At 45.9% G+C, this 12051-nt stretch overlaps 1 protein-coding gene across 7 annotated transcripts in view; it reads left to right on the top strand.

Annotated features, from left to right (window-relative positions):
* Nucleotides 1-11064: 11064 nt before the first annotated feature.
* The window catches only part of RPP38 (ribonuclease P/MRP subunit p38), a 43747-nt gene continuing 42760 nt past the window's right edge, over nucleotides 11065-12051 (top strand). For 2 of the 7 annotated variants that reach the window (XM_065586934.1, XM_024114072.3), the window contains exons 1-2: nucleotides 11065-11203; nucleotides 11591-11763. Coding sequence is in view for 1 of the 7 variants with exons in the window: in XM_008177646.4 (XP_008175868.2) it covers nucleotides 11858-12049 (192 nt within the window). In the remaining 6 variants the exon portion in view is untranslated. The other 5 variants (XM_065586930.1, XM_065586940.1, XM_065586937.1 and 2 more) reach the window with 4 other exon arrangements.

Raw genomic sequence — 12051 nt, 5'->3', positions numbered from 1 at the left:
GGCCACGGGAGCTACCGCCACTTCATGAAAATGATGTTGTGTGTCTCTGTGATGGAAAACAATGCTCACAAACAGCAATGGTGTCCCAAATGGCTACCTTGTGGTTGTAGGAGGTGGTCACCCTAGCCTAGATGGACACATACTGAGGAGAGATGGGTGACACCTTTTCCAAAGCACAGAAAGGCCGGAGAGAAGGGGGCATGGAATCTGATGTTTTGCCCAGGAGGGTCTCAGAAAGGCAATAACCACAGCAGGTTGAGACAACAGAGCCCCAGAACATGGAACTTCCAGAACAAATGGACTTGGCACCTCCTGACGGCAGTAGTGCTGATGTTCCGAGGGAACCCCACTGGTCCATGTGACAGTGCAAGACACCACATATACTAACTGAACGTTATCAAATTTGATTATTTGGAATTGTGTGTTATACTAATATGGTTTTTTAAAAAGTGTTATTGTGCTTAAGTTTTGGGTTGGAAGGGAAAATGTCATACTTGGGACTACGCCTTTAAGGACTCAGTTTCTCAAAGAGTCTGTGTGGGGCATTGTGAAGCTCATTATGTACAGCCAGACACTGAATAAACCTGAAACTTTTGCAAGTTCTGAGGCCCAATACACAACAATATTTAGGCTCTTAACTACCACAGAAATCAATGGAAGGTAGGAGCCTAAATACCTAAGCCTGAATGATCACTGAGCACTACATTCTCTCCCAGCAGCCCCCTGCCTTATTTGTTAAAACACCTTTTAACTTTTGCCTGGAGGCAGAGTTCTACAGCCAACAGCTTCATTCACTACACAAACATGATTCATCCCCAAGGCATCCCCTGTGCATTCAATAATGAAAGAGGACCTGAGGGAAAAACAGTGTATGAGTGTGATCATAGAAATGAAAGATTATGTCAAAATGCATATGCACAAAGGGGCTGAATAACAATGGCATGAGCAACCTTAATTCTAGCACACGGAGCTGGGGGGACGGGCCTGGTTAACGCAAGCTGGGGGTCGTCCATACTGGGGGCATGCACTGTGCCCTCACCATGCACAAGGTGGGGCCTTGGTGGAAGTCTGGCCTGCTTGCGGGGGGCACTAGGATGGGCAGGTCTGGGTCTGTCTGGCCTGTGTAGGGATGCTGGGCTGGGATTGGCCTGCTGGGGCTAGTTTCCCACGCACATGTGTGTGTATGGCAGGGGGTTGGGAGATGGAGGGGGGCAGTCCTGGCCTGCTCACTCAAACTGAACAGGCTCAGTAACATCTGCTGCTGCCCTCACTTCTACTCTGCTGCCTGTTCTTTAGAGGGCTTAAAAAGGGGCAAAGGGGGCAAATTGGAGGGTGGTGGTGGTCAGGGTCTGAGCAGGGGGTGGAAATTTACTGGCATGGGGGGGGGTCAAACGGCTGTAGGTAATGGCAGGAGAGAGGCTGAGGGGAAAATCAGGAATGGGGGGGTAAGAGCCAGGGTTAAACCCGGGGGGGAGATGCTCCAGACCATGGCAGGGGGCAAAAACCCCGCACAGGGACAGGGAGAAGGGGTAACAATTACCCCAATGGAATGAGCCACCTGTCATGTTTGCAAAAATAGGGATGGGGGGGCAGAGGAGCTTTTTTATTTCCCCTCACAGGATGCTACATCTCAGCGTGGGCTTCCCAGGGCTTTTTTAAAGCCGTAGGCATCCCAATTCCTAGACTGTCAATGCCTTAGCTATGGCAGCTCCTCTCTATCTGATATAACATGCTGAGGTGCTACAGGAGACTTGATGCAGTGAAATATTTTACATACACCCCCTCTATCAGTTTATATGTCTACAGGAAATCTCCTAATAGTTCACAAATTTGTCTTTCCTGCTGCTGTAATTCCCTGAATTGTGCTCCCTTCCTTGTAATCCATTTTAATAATAGTTTTGCACCTTCTAAACTGTTATTTCTATTGCTCGTATTGCTCTGACCACTTCATCATTTATCTTTGTTATCATTGTGCAGATGCATGTCATTGAGGTATTTGTTTTTTATTTTAATAGCGAATGCTCATCAAAAATATTTATAAGTAAATAGTTGCTACTAGTTTTAGCAATTCCGTCTATGATTCTAGTATAGCACTTGCTATGTTTTTTGTACTGTGATTTATAATTTGGAGTTTTTAAATTTTAACTTTTTTACTTTTTCTTTTTCTAGCACAAGTTTATTCTTTTGGGTCATGTGACTTCCAGTATGACTGATTGCCTGCCCTGTTGTTAATAGTTCATTTGCATTTGATCTACCAATGGGGATTGCCTTTTGCTACAGTTATCTTGCCTCTCAATCCAGCCCTTAGCGCTTTTTCACAGGTCATTGCTTTTGTGTAGAACGTGATTCGCAAATATTCAATAAGGGCATTATACTGTCTATGTTACATCCTTCCCAAGGGCAAAAATCTTCTGCAACTTTTGCTGAACATAACAATGGCTATAGTGGATCAGACCAATTGTCAATCTAGCCTAGTAATCTAGCTTCCTACAGTGCCCAGTGCCAGGTGCTTCAGAGGGAATGAACAGAACAGGCAATCATTGAGTGATCCATACTTAAAGAAGTATGGGCTGGATGAATGGACTGTAAAGTGGATAGAAAGCTGGCTAGATCGTCAGGCTCAATGGGTAGTGATCAATGGCTCCATGTCTAGTTGGCAGCCGGTTTCAAGCGGAGTGCCCCAAGGGTCGGTCCTGGGGCCGGTTTTGTTTAATATCTTTATTAATGATCTGGAGGATGGTGTGGACTGCACTCTCAGCAAGTTTGCAGATGACACTAAACTAGGAGGCGTGGTAGATACACTAGAGGGTAGGGATCGGATACAGAGGGACCTAGACAAATTAGAGGATTGGGCCAAAAAAAACCTGATGAGGTTCAACAAGGACAAGTGCAGAGTCCTGCACTTAGGATGGAAGAATCCCATGCACTGCTACAGACTAGGGACCGAATGGCTAGGTAGCAGTTCTGCAGAAAAGGACCTAGGGGTCACAGTGGATGAGAAGCTGGATATGAGTCAACAGTGTGCTCTTGTTGCCAAGAAGGCTAACGGCATTTTGGGCTGTATAAGTAGGGGCATTGCCAGCAGATCGAGGAACGTGATCGTTCCCCTTTATTCAACATTGGTGAGGCCTCATCTGGAATACAGTGTCCAGTTTTGGGCCCCACACTACAAGAAGGATGTGGAAAAATTGGAAAGAGTCCAACGGAGGGCAACAAAAATGATTAGGGGTCTGGAGCACATGACTTATGAGGAGAGGCTGAGGGAACTGGGATTGTTTAGTCTCCAGAAGAATGAGGGGGGATTTGATAGCAGCCTTCAACTACCTGAAGGGGGGTTCCAAAGAGGATGGAACTCGGCTGTTCTCAGTGGTGGCAGATGACAGAACAAGGAGCAATGGTCTCAAGTTGCAGTGGGGGAGGTCCAGGTTGGATATTAGGAAAAACTATTTCACTAGGAGGGTGGTGAAACACTGGAATGCGTTACCTAGGGAGGTGGTGGAATCTCCTTCCTTGGAGGTTTTTAAGGCCCGGCTTGACAAAGCCCTGGCTGGGATGATTTAGTTGGGAATTGGTCCTGCTTTGAGCAGGGGGTTGGACTAGATGACCTCTTGAGGTCCCTTCCAACCCTGATATTCTATGATCCCTTGTCGTCCACTTTCAGCATCTGACAGTCAGTGGTTTAGGAACATCCAGAGAATGGGGTTGCATCCCTGGACATCTTGGCTAATAACCATTGATAGACCTATTGTGAGGGACTTATAAAATTCTTTTTTGAACTCAGTTATAGTTTTGGCCCTCACAACATAATGACCACACATCTGTAACCCCAAGATAGCTTGACAATCACAAGAATTCTAAAATCATGAGTTATAAACCCTCAAGTCATGAAATTATAAAAACAAATGATATTGGGTTCTTTTTATGTACCTCTTTGTTCATGAGCCTTTAGGGTGTAGTAGGCCCAGTTCCACAAAAGCAGGAGTCTAAACACCTGAATGAATCTTGGCCTATCCTCATACTTTTCCTGCTATTTCTTCCAAACAGTTTATATAGCTAAGGCCATATCTACACTACAAATTTATATTAACTCAGCTTACCTCACTGTAGAATCACCACAGTTCGTATGTCACATGTGCACATGCCTACTTGATTCCTTGTGTCGACGCTGAGTGTACTCACCAGAAATGTTTGTATCAACAATCCACAGTGTGATGCATCATTGATAGGTATCCCACTGTGCAATTCACCACCGTACTGTATTTTTGGAAGTTTTGGCAATGCATGCTGGAGCCAAAATGGGTCACACCGGGATCAACTTCACATAGTGCAGTGTTCACCATCCCCTAAAGTTATACGTATCATATACGTACAATTATGCATATTTTTTGCGGCCCAGTCCAGCTCCGGCTGAGCAGCTCCCTCCAGCCCGGCCCCCTGGCCCTGGCCTGGTTCGGGCCCCGCGGTGCCGGTGCTGGTCCCGGCCGAGCCCCGCGGTGTCGGTCCTGGCCGAGTGGCTCCGGCCCTGGTTCCAGCCAAGCGGCTCGGGCCCCGCGGCGCCAGTCCCGGTCCCAGCCGAGCGGCTCCGGCCCGGCCCGGCTCCCGCGGCGCCGGTCTTGGTCCCGGCCGAGCAGCTCCGGCCCGGCTCAGGCCCCACGGCTCTGGCCCTGGTCCCGGCCGAGCAACTCCGGCCCGGCTCAGGCCCCACGGCTCTGGCCCTGGTCCTGGCCGAGCAACTCCGGCCCGGCCCGACTCGGGCCCTGCGGCGCCGGTCCTGGTCCCGGCTGAGCGGCTCTGGCCTGGCCCAGCTCGGACCCCGCAGCCGTGGAGGGACTGTCTGGTTTGGCCAATGTGCATGGCAGAGGGGCATTGCTGGCACATGATGTCATATATATAAGATTAGTGGATGTGCAGGTGAATGAACCCTTGATGGTGTGGCTGATGTGGCGACACCATCAGAGGACCCAACCACATCAAACCGGACAGTCCCTCCGCAAAAGAATAAATGGACACAAATCGGACATCAGGAATGGTAACATACATAAGCCAGTAAGTGAACACTTCAATCTCCCTGATCATTCTATTACAGATTTAAAAGTCACTATCATTGAACAAAAAAACTTCAGAAACAGACTTCAAAGAGAAATAGCAGAACTAAAATTCATTTGCAAATTTAACACCATTAATCTGGGCTTGAATAGGGACTGGGAGTGGCTGGCTCATTACAGAAGCAGCTTTTCCTCTCCTGGAATTGACACCTCCTCATCTATTATTGGGAGTGGACTACATCCACCCTGATTGAATTGGCCCTGTCAACACTGGTTCTCCACTTGCGAAGTAACTCCCTGCTCTCCACGTGTCAGTATATAATGGCTGCATCTGTAACTTTCACTCTATACATCCGAAGAAGTGAGATTTTTACCCACGAAAACTTATGCCCAAATAAATCTGTTAGTCTTTAAGGTGCCACCAGACTCCTTGTTGTTTTTGTAGATACAGACTAACACGGCTAGCCCGATACTTGACTCACAAAGGACACCCTCTACCCCAGCCTCTGCTTGAACCAAAACTGATCAGAAGAAAGACTTACAAAAAGCAACGAGAAGGCAGTGAGAAACACACCGAAATCCCTCCAGACAAGGGTGACAGGATTAAGGCAAATCCCCTAGCCTCTTTTGCATCGAAGATGGGACAGGGAGGCATTTCCATTAACATACAGAATGGAGAACAGAGATTCCCAGGCAAGAACCGCACTGAACTCTGGGACCAGAAAAGCAGGAAAGCACTTGCATGATGGGGGATCTCTGCTCCAGATGTTAATGAACCCATGCCTGCACACACCCAGGTCAGTAGTTATCAGACCAATTCTAGTAATAAATCCTTTATTGGTATCCAAAATACTGAAGCTGCCTAATTGCATTATGAGCTCCCTCGAAGGAACACTGCCCATAGCCAGGAATGATTAGTTCCTATTGTCTAGTCTGAACAAAACAACTTTGATATGCTCCCTTGAGCCATCAGTTTACCCATAAACAAATCTAGTGTTCTCCCTTGAACCATTGTTCTTTCCCTACAAAAACCCCTACCCATGCTCAAGTAAGTATTCTGATGTCTGGATCTAAAATCTGTATCAGTTCCATTGGGACTTCATCCTCTCCTGACTGTGTGCTGGGGGCTCTGCCTGTCTCCTGGGAACCCTGATCGATTCAAGCTTCACGGAGTGGTGAGAACCCAACTCTCTCTCTCTAGGTATAGCCTTCTGACCCTGACTTGTGTGATCAGTTATAGTTCTCTAACCCTGACTTTTATAATCAAATTTAAGTTAGATTTATTATAACTGTTTTGTTTGTTTGGCTCCCCTTGTATGGTTATTACCAGGCAATAAATAACTTTCATGGTTAAGCTGGTTGCTTCTCTCTCTGCAGCAACGCTCCTCACACCTAAGCTAAAGATCCCTGCATTACCCAAAAATCGTATGGGGTGTGCGCTCATCGAGTGCGTGACTACCAGAACAACTGTAACGTGAAAGTGGGGACAGGGACGTGCTTAACCTGTGGCATAGGAGGGTGGCAACTTGGAAGTGCTGCTCAACCCAGCCTGCTGAGTCCAGGGCATATAAGGGGGTCAGCTTGGGAGTGCTGATTGACCTGGTTCATTGAGGGGTAGGGTGTGAGTGTGTGTGAGTGAGATTATATATATATATATATATATTTATTTTCTGGGGCTGGAGGAACCCAGCCCTGGGGCACCTAGGTCCTGCAGGATAGCTCCATTGGGAGGGAACCTCCAGAAGGGAGAAGTAGAGCTCTGTATGAAAACATAAGTGACACAAGCAGTTCATTGATAGAATTACAGAACCTGCCCCCAGAACAGTAACCCTAATAAATGAGCATACCCCAAAAGTAAAAGGCAAATCTGGTAACAATGCCTGTGACCATGGGGATATTGAAATGTGTATGTTATAGGGATTTCTTTATTTCAGATTCTTCAGAATTGCAGAAAACTATTTTCTCCAAAAACACTGTACTAGGCAAAAAATTAATTGTACTACAAATCATTATGGCAGGTAAGGAGAGGGTTTCCATATCTATTCTGTTGTTTTCTGAACACATTATCTTCAAGCACCCCTGCTTATGGGTTTTGATCTTGTAGGTGATCTCATTATCTCAAATGACATTCGATCTGCATTGATCTACTACAGTCAGATTTTGTAAGCCACAAATACGTCAAAATTATGCATATAGCTCCAATTTACTTTTGACTCTCTTGTGATTGGCCTATGAATGATGCATTGTTGATTTTGGCTTACCCTGCTTATATGTCTGCAATGTACATGTCATGCCTACTAACTGAAATGTGATTATTATATGGATCGATACTACATGTTTGCACTTACATAACTGTTTTCTTCTGTGAACAATACTCAGGGAAATCTTTTGAGAAAAAATTGCAAATGTTTTGGCATATATGCGGAGTAACACATATCCTGAAGGAATGAATAAAGCAAGCAGACTGAACCTGCATCGATTTACTGTCAACTTTCCTTTGGAAGGCAAGGAATAATTTTTTTTCATATAATACAGACACATTACATTGGAATCTTCAGCATATAAATGATGGTCCTGGAGTCCCAACATTGAGATTATTTGGAGTGTTAACCTTACCTTCTATGGGACCGGGATTAGGTTCACTGGTTTTATTCAAATTTTCCAGAAAATCTCCTTTGCTACCTATGTAGGTGGTGCAACAAATGTATTTGTCAGTTACATGAGAAATGAGTTTATAAATGTTACCAAAAACCCCTATGATTTTGCTTCGTTTCACAAGTATGTTATCCAATGTATCCTGAAAGCAGCAACACCAATCACTATATGTTCACTGAACAATTTCTACTTTAAAAAAAAAATCAACATCCAGTTCTAACCATATACTGAAATTCCACCCCCTTGTACTCAAGCCATTCCGACCCATACAGTATATAGAGATCTTTGATATGCATATGCCTTATAATTAATAATGGCTTTGCAAATAACTGGTAATACCTTAAGTACAACACTTGATTTCATAATCATATCTCCCTCAGTGGTGGATTAGACACTGGGCCTACAGGACCCACACCCAGGGGCCCTGGCCAAATGCGGGGGCCCCCAGCTTCCGCCCGGTGGGTGGGGCAGGAGAAACCCCTGCAGCGTCGCCCCCATCCCATCCCTGGCAGAAGCTGCGAGATGGGGGAAGACCCCTGTGACGTTGTGCAGTCTATATGGTTTTATAAAAACTTGATAATAAGTCAATATAATGTAACTGAGATAGTTTTAGAGAAAATACGGTAATAAGTGAATGTAAGTAACTGGGGTATGCCTCATGCAAAAGGTCTCTTGTAAGGTTCTACTGAGTGTGATCATCTGATTTGTATAAATGTACCACTCTTGTATCTAAAACTAGAAATATAAAATGTAACTCTGAGGGCCTATTGTAATTGTGTAAAGTGTGGACCATTAATGATGGTTTGGAATCTTGATGACTCCCATTGTCTGCAGATGGCTGTATTTACCTGTGAGTCTTCCTGTCTATGTGTGTGCTGGCAAGTGAGTAATGAAGTCTTGCAGTGACATGTGATCATGTCACCTGAACTGGAATCCATCTTTAACCTGGTGCTTTTCCAGTGAGGGGGGGTGGAAACCCAGAGAGACAAAGAGTTCCCGCCTTATGCAAAAGATATATAAAGGGGGGAAGAGAAGAGAGAGAGGGAGAAGCCATCATGAAGAATCCCCTAGCTACCACCTGAGCTGCAACAAGAGCTGTACCAGGGGAAAGAATTGTGCCCAGGCCTGGAAGGTGTCCAGTCTGAGAAAAACTTACTGAAACATCTCTGAGGGTGAGATTATCTGTATTTAGTTTGATTAGGCATAGATTTGCACATTTTATTTTATTTTGCTTGGTGACTTACTTTGTTCTGTCTGTTACTACTTTGAACCACTTAAATCCTACTGTCTGTATTTAATAAAATCACTTTCTATTTAGTAATTCACTCAGAGTATGTATTAATACCTGGGGGAGCAAACAACTGTGCATATCTCTCTATCAGTGTTATAGAGGGCGAACAATTTATGAGTTTGCCCTGCATAAACTTTATGCGGGGTAAAACGGATTTATCTGGGTTTAGACCCCATTGGGAGTTGGGCATCTGAGTGCTAAAGACAAGCGCACTACTGCGAGCTGTTTTCAGGTAAACTTGCAGCTTTGGGACAGGAGATTCAGACCCTGGATCTGTGTCTGGAGCCAAACGGGAGTGTCTGGCTCAGCAAGACAGGGTGCTGGAGTCCTGAGCTGGCAGGGAAAACAGAAGCAGGGGTAGTCTTTGCACATCGGGTGGCAGCTCCCAAGGGGGTTTCTGTGATCCAACCCGTCACAACCCCCCTCCAACATTACCCCACCTTCCCACCTGACCCCGTCCCCAGAAGCCATGGGATGGGGGAAGCCTCCGTGGCAGAAGCTCTCGGGCGGGGGAAGCCCCCACCAATAGCCTCCGACCCCATCCCCGGCAGAAGTCGCGGGGTTCCAGGGGAAGCCCCCGTGCTCGACCCCACTCTCCGGCAGAAGTGCCAGGTGGGACAGGAGAGGCCCCAGAACCCTGACCCTGGTCCCCTAAATAAGAGTGCCACCCAGACCCTTGCTGCAGCCTTGGGACTGGAGAAGCTCTCACTCCCCACTATGGCCCCGGGGCCGTGACACAGAGACAGAGCTTCTCCGGTCTTGGGCCACAAGGGGGGTGGGGTGGAGAAAGGAACAAAGGAGTTGTGGGGCAGATGGAATGTGGGGGGCCTGGGTGGAACAGGGACGGGGTCCCGGGGAAGGGGCAGAAAGGGGTGGGGCTGTGGGCGGTGCCACAGGCAGAAGGGTCAGAACGCGGTGGGCCCACAGGTGGAAGGGGTTGATAGGGGCCCCCACACTTGCTCTGGCCCAGGGCCCTGAGAAACCTTAATCTGGCTCTGGGTTCCATCTTCTCTGATTAAGAGAGGGGACACTGTGCTATTCTGCAAAAGGAAGAAAGGTTGTGGTTGTGCACACCACAAAACAAGCACTATAACTCTTTGAAATGTATCATGACAGTCCACATGGTGGACATCAAAGAATATTCAAAATGAGAACTGCGCTGACATCAAGATACTACTGGCCAGGGATGACAAAAGACATTGCAGATTGGGTAAGTAAAGTAATTAAACAAAACCCTGAAGAATGCTGTTTACAATTTAAATACAAATTTGAAATTTAAGAAGAAATATATAAATACATTTGGTGTGAAAATGTGAACTCTGTTCCCTTGCAATAATATCTCCATACAAAAATGTTAATGTCGTCATATTGTTCCATCCAAACTAGGTTGCACGATGTCTGCATTGTCAGAAAGAGGGAAAAGAATTAAATGTGGATACCACCTTTAAAAGCATAAAGGTGAATTTTGGAATCAGACACATCTACTACGTTTATTCAGAAATTTCTTAGTCATCCTTTCAATTGTCAATGCATTATTGGTATTTGTAGTGCATACAGCATATAGATGACAAAGTCTTATTCATTTCCTTAAAAATAAGTAAGTAAATCTTTGAAAGACGGAATCAAAGTTAATTGTTTATCATTATGTGTTTTTATTATTGCTATACAACGAGGCCTTGAATTCGCAATGAGTGCAATGCATACAAGTGGCATGGCACAGCCAGCAATGACCTCTACAGCTCCTTACACTGGCGTGGCATATTTCTTCAGGGGTCCTCTTGTATTGTTTTTCCTACCCCATTCCTGTACTTTTTTGTTTGTTTGTTTATTTTTTCTTGTGTTTTTAAAAGTGGTCATTCCCTTCTGATTTTGTGGTTGTTGTAACCATATTACAGCGTTTACTCTGCTTACGACATATGGGCTTATTGAGAACATTTAGTAAGAGAAATGTGAAGTATGACTGTAACTGGTACCCTTGCATATAGGTCAGTCAGAGCTGGGAATTGTTGGGGATTGATTTAATAGGACCATTACCAGCAACAAAGGAGGGATACCAATATATACTGACAGACACAGATTATCTTTCAAGATGGGTGGAAGCCTTTCCACTTTGAACTAAATCAGCATATGAGGTGGCAAACATCATGTTCAAAATGGTTGTTCGACATTGATGCCCACAGCGGATGTTGTCGGTCCTGAATTCAATAATAAGGTAATGACTTATTTTTTCAGGTTATTTTTACTATTTCTTCAACCTCACTATCAGATCACAGATAGTTGACAGTGAACATGGGTTTCATTGCCCTTGTGATTTTTTTTTTAAAAGCACATTGTTGCTGACAACTGTTTGGGAACACTCACCTTATATTTTGGAAACACTGCTGTTGGGCACCCCAGCAGGGTTGCTATAAGATTTTTTTTTTTTTTTTGGTGTCTTCATACCCACCAGAAAACCCCACAACAATTGATTCAGATAGCAATACTAAAAGATGGGATATTACTGTTGCTAATTACACATTCAGTGGCAAATAGGCGAAGGAACATGCCTTTGGACAAGTCTGTATGTAAGTTTATGGTGTAACTTTTTTTTTTCTTTCAGTTTAACCTGTATGTTTGCAAAACCTGGGGAACAGCACATACTTGTACTGCCTAAGCTTACACAGCGTGAACCTGTGCGATTTGCGCAGGGTTAGCCTGGACCGGAAGATGTGAGAGGCGCATGCACTGCAGACTTGCCTACAAAATGAAAGACGCTTTTCTCATTCGGACCATGTAATAAATCAATTGAAATATTCATGTTGTGCTACTCACGCGTCAGTGCCATGGTAGCAAATTCTGCCGGGTAGGCAAAGGCGGCCATACTTACATGGCGGTAACCGCCGCTGGGGCGGGCGGGATGTGCCGCCGGACCGGCGCACGTGGGGCTCGCTCGGAGCAGGCCGGCGGGAGCGGGGCCTGGCGGGGCCGGGTTCCGGCGCACACGTTCTTGCAGCGCCCCCTGGCAGCACGTTGCGGGCGCACCGCGGCCTGCGAGCTTCGGCGTCAGCGGCGAGAGGAGGC

Source organism: Chrysemys picta, chromosome 2 (genome assembly GCF_011386835.1).
Source record: "Chrysemys picta bellii isolate R12L10 chromosome 2, ASM1138683v2, whole genome shotgun sequence".
Classification (NCBI taxonomy): Eukaryota; Metazoa; Chordata; order Testudines; family Emydidae; genus Chrysemys; species Chrysemys picta.
The sequence above is the reverse complement of the archived record's forward strand: the minus strand, read 5'-3'. Positions and strand labels throughout refer to the sequence as shown.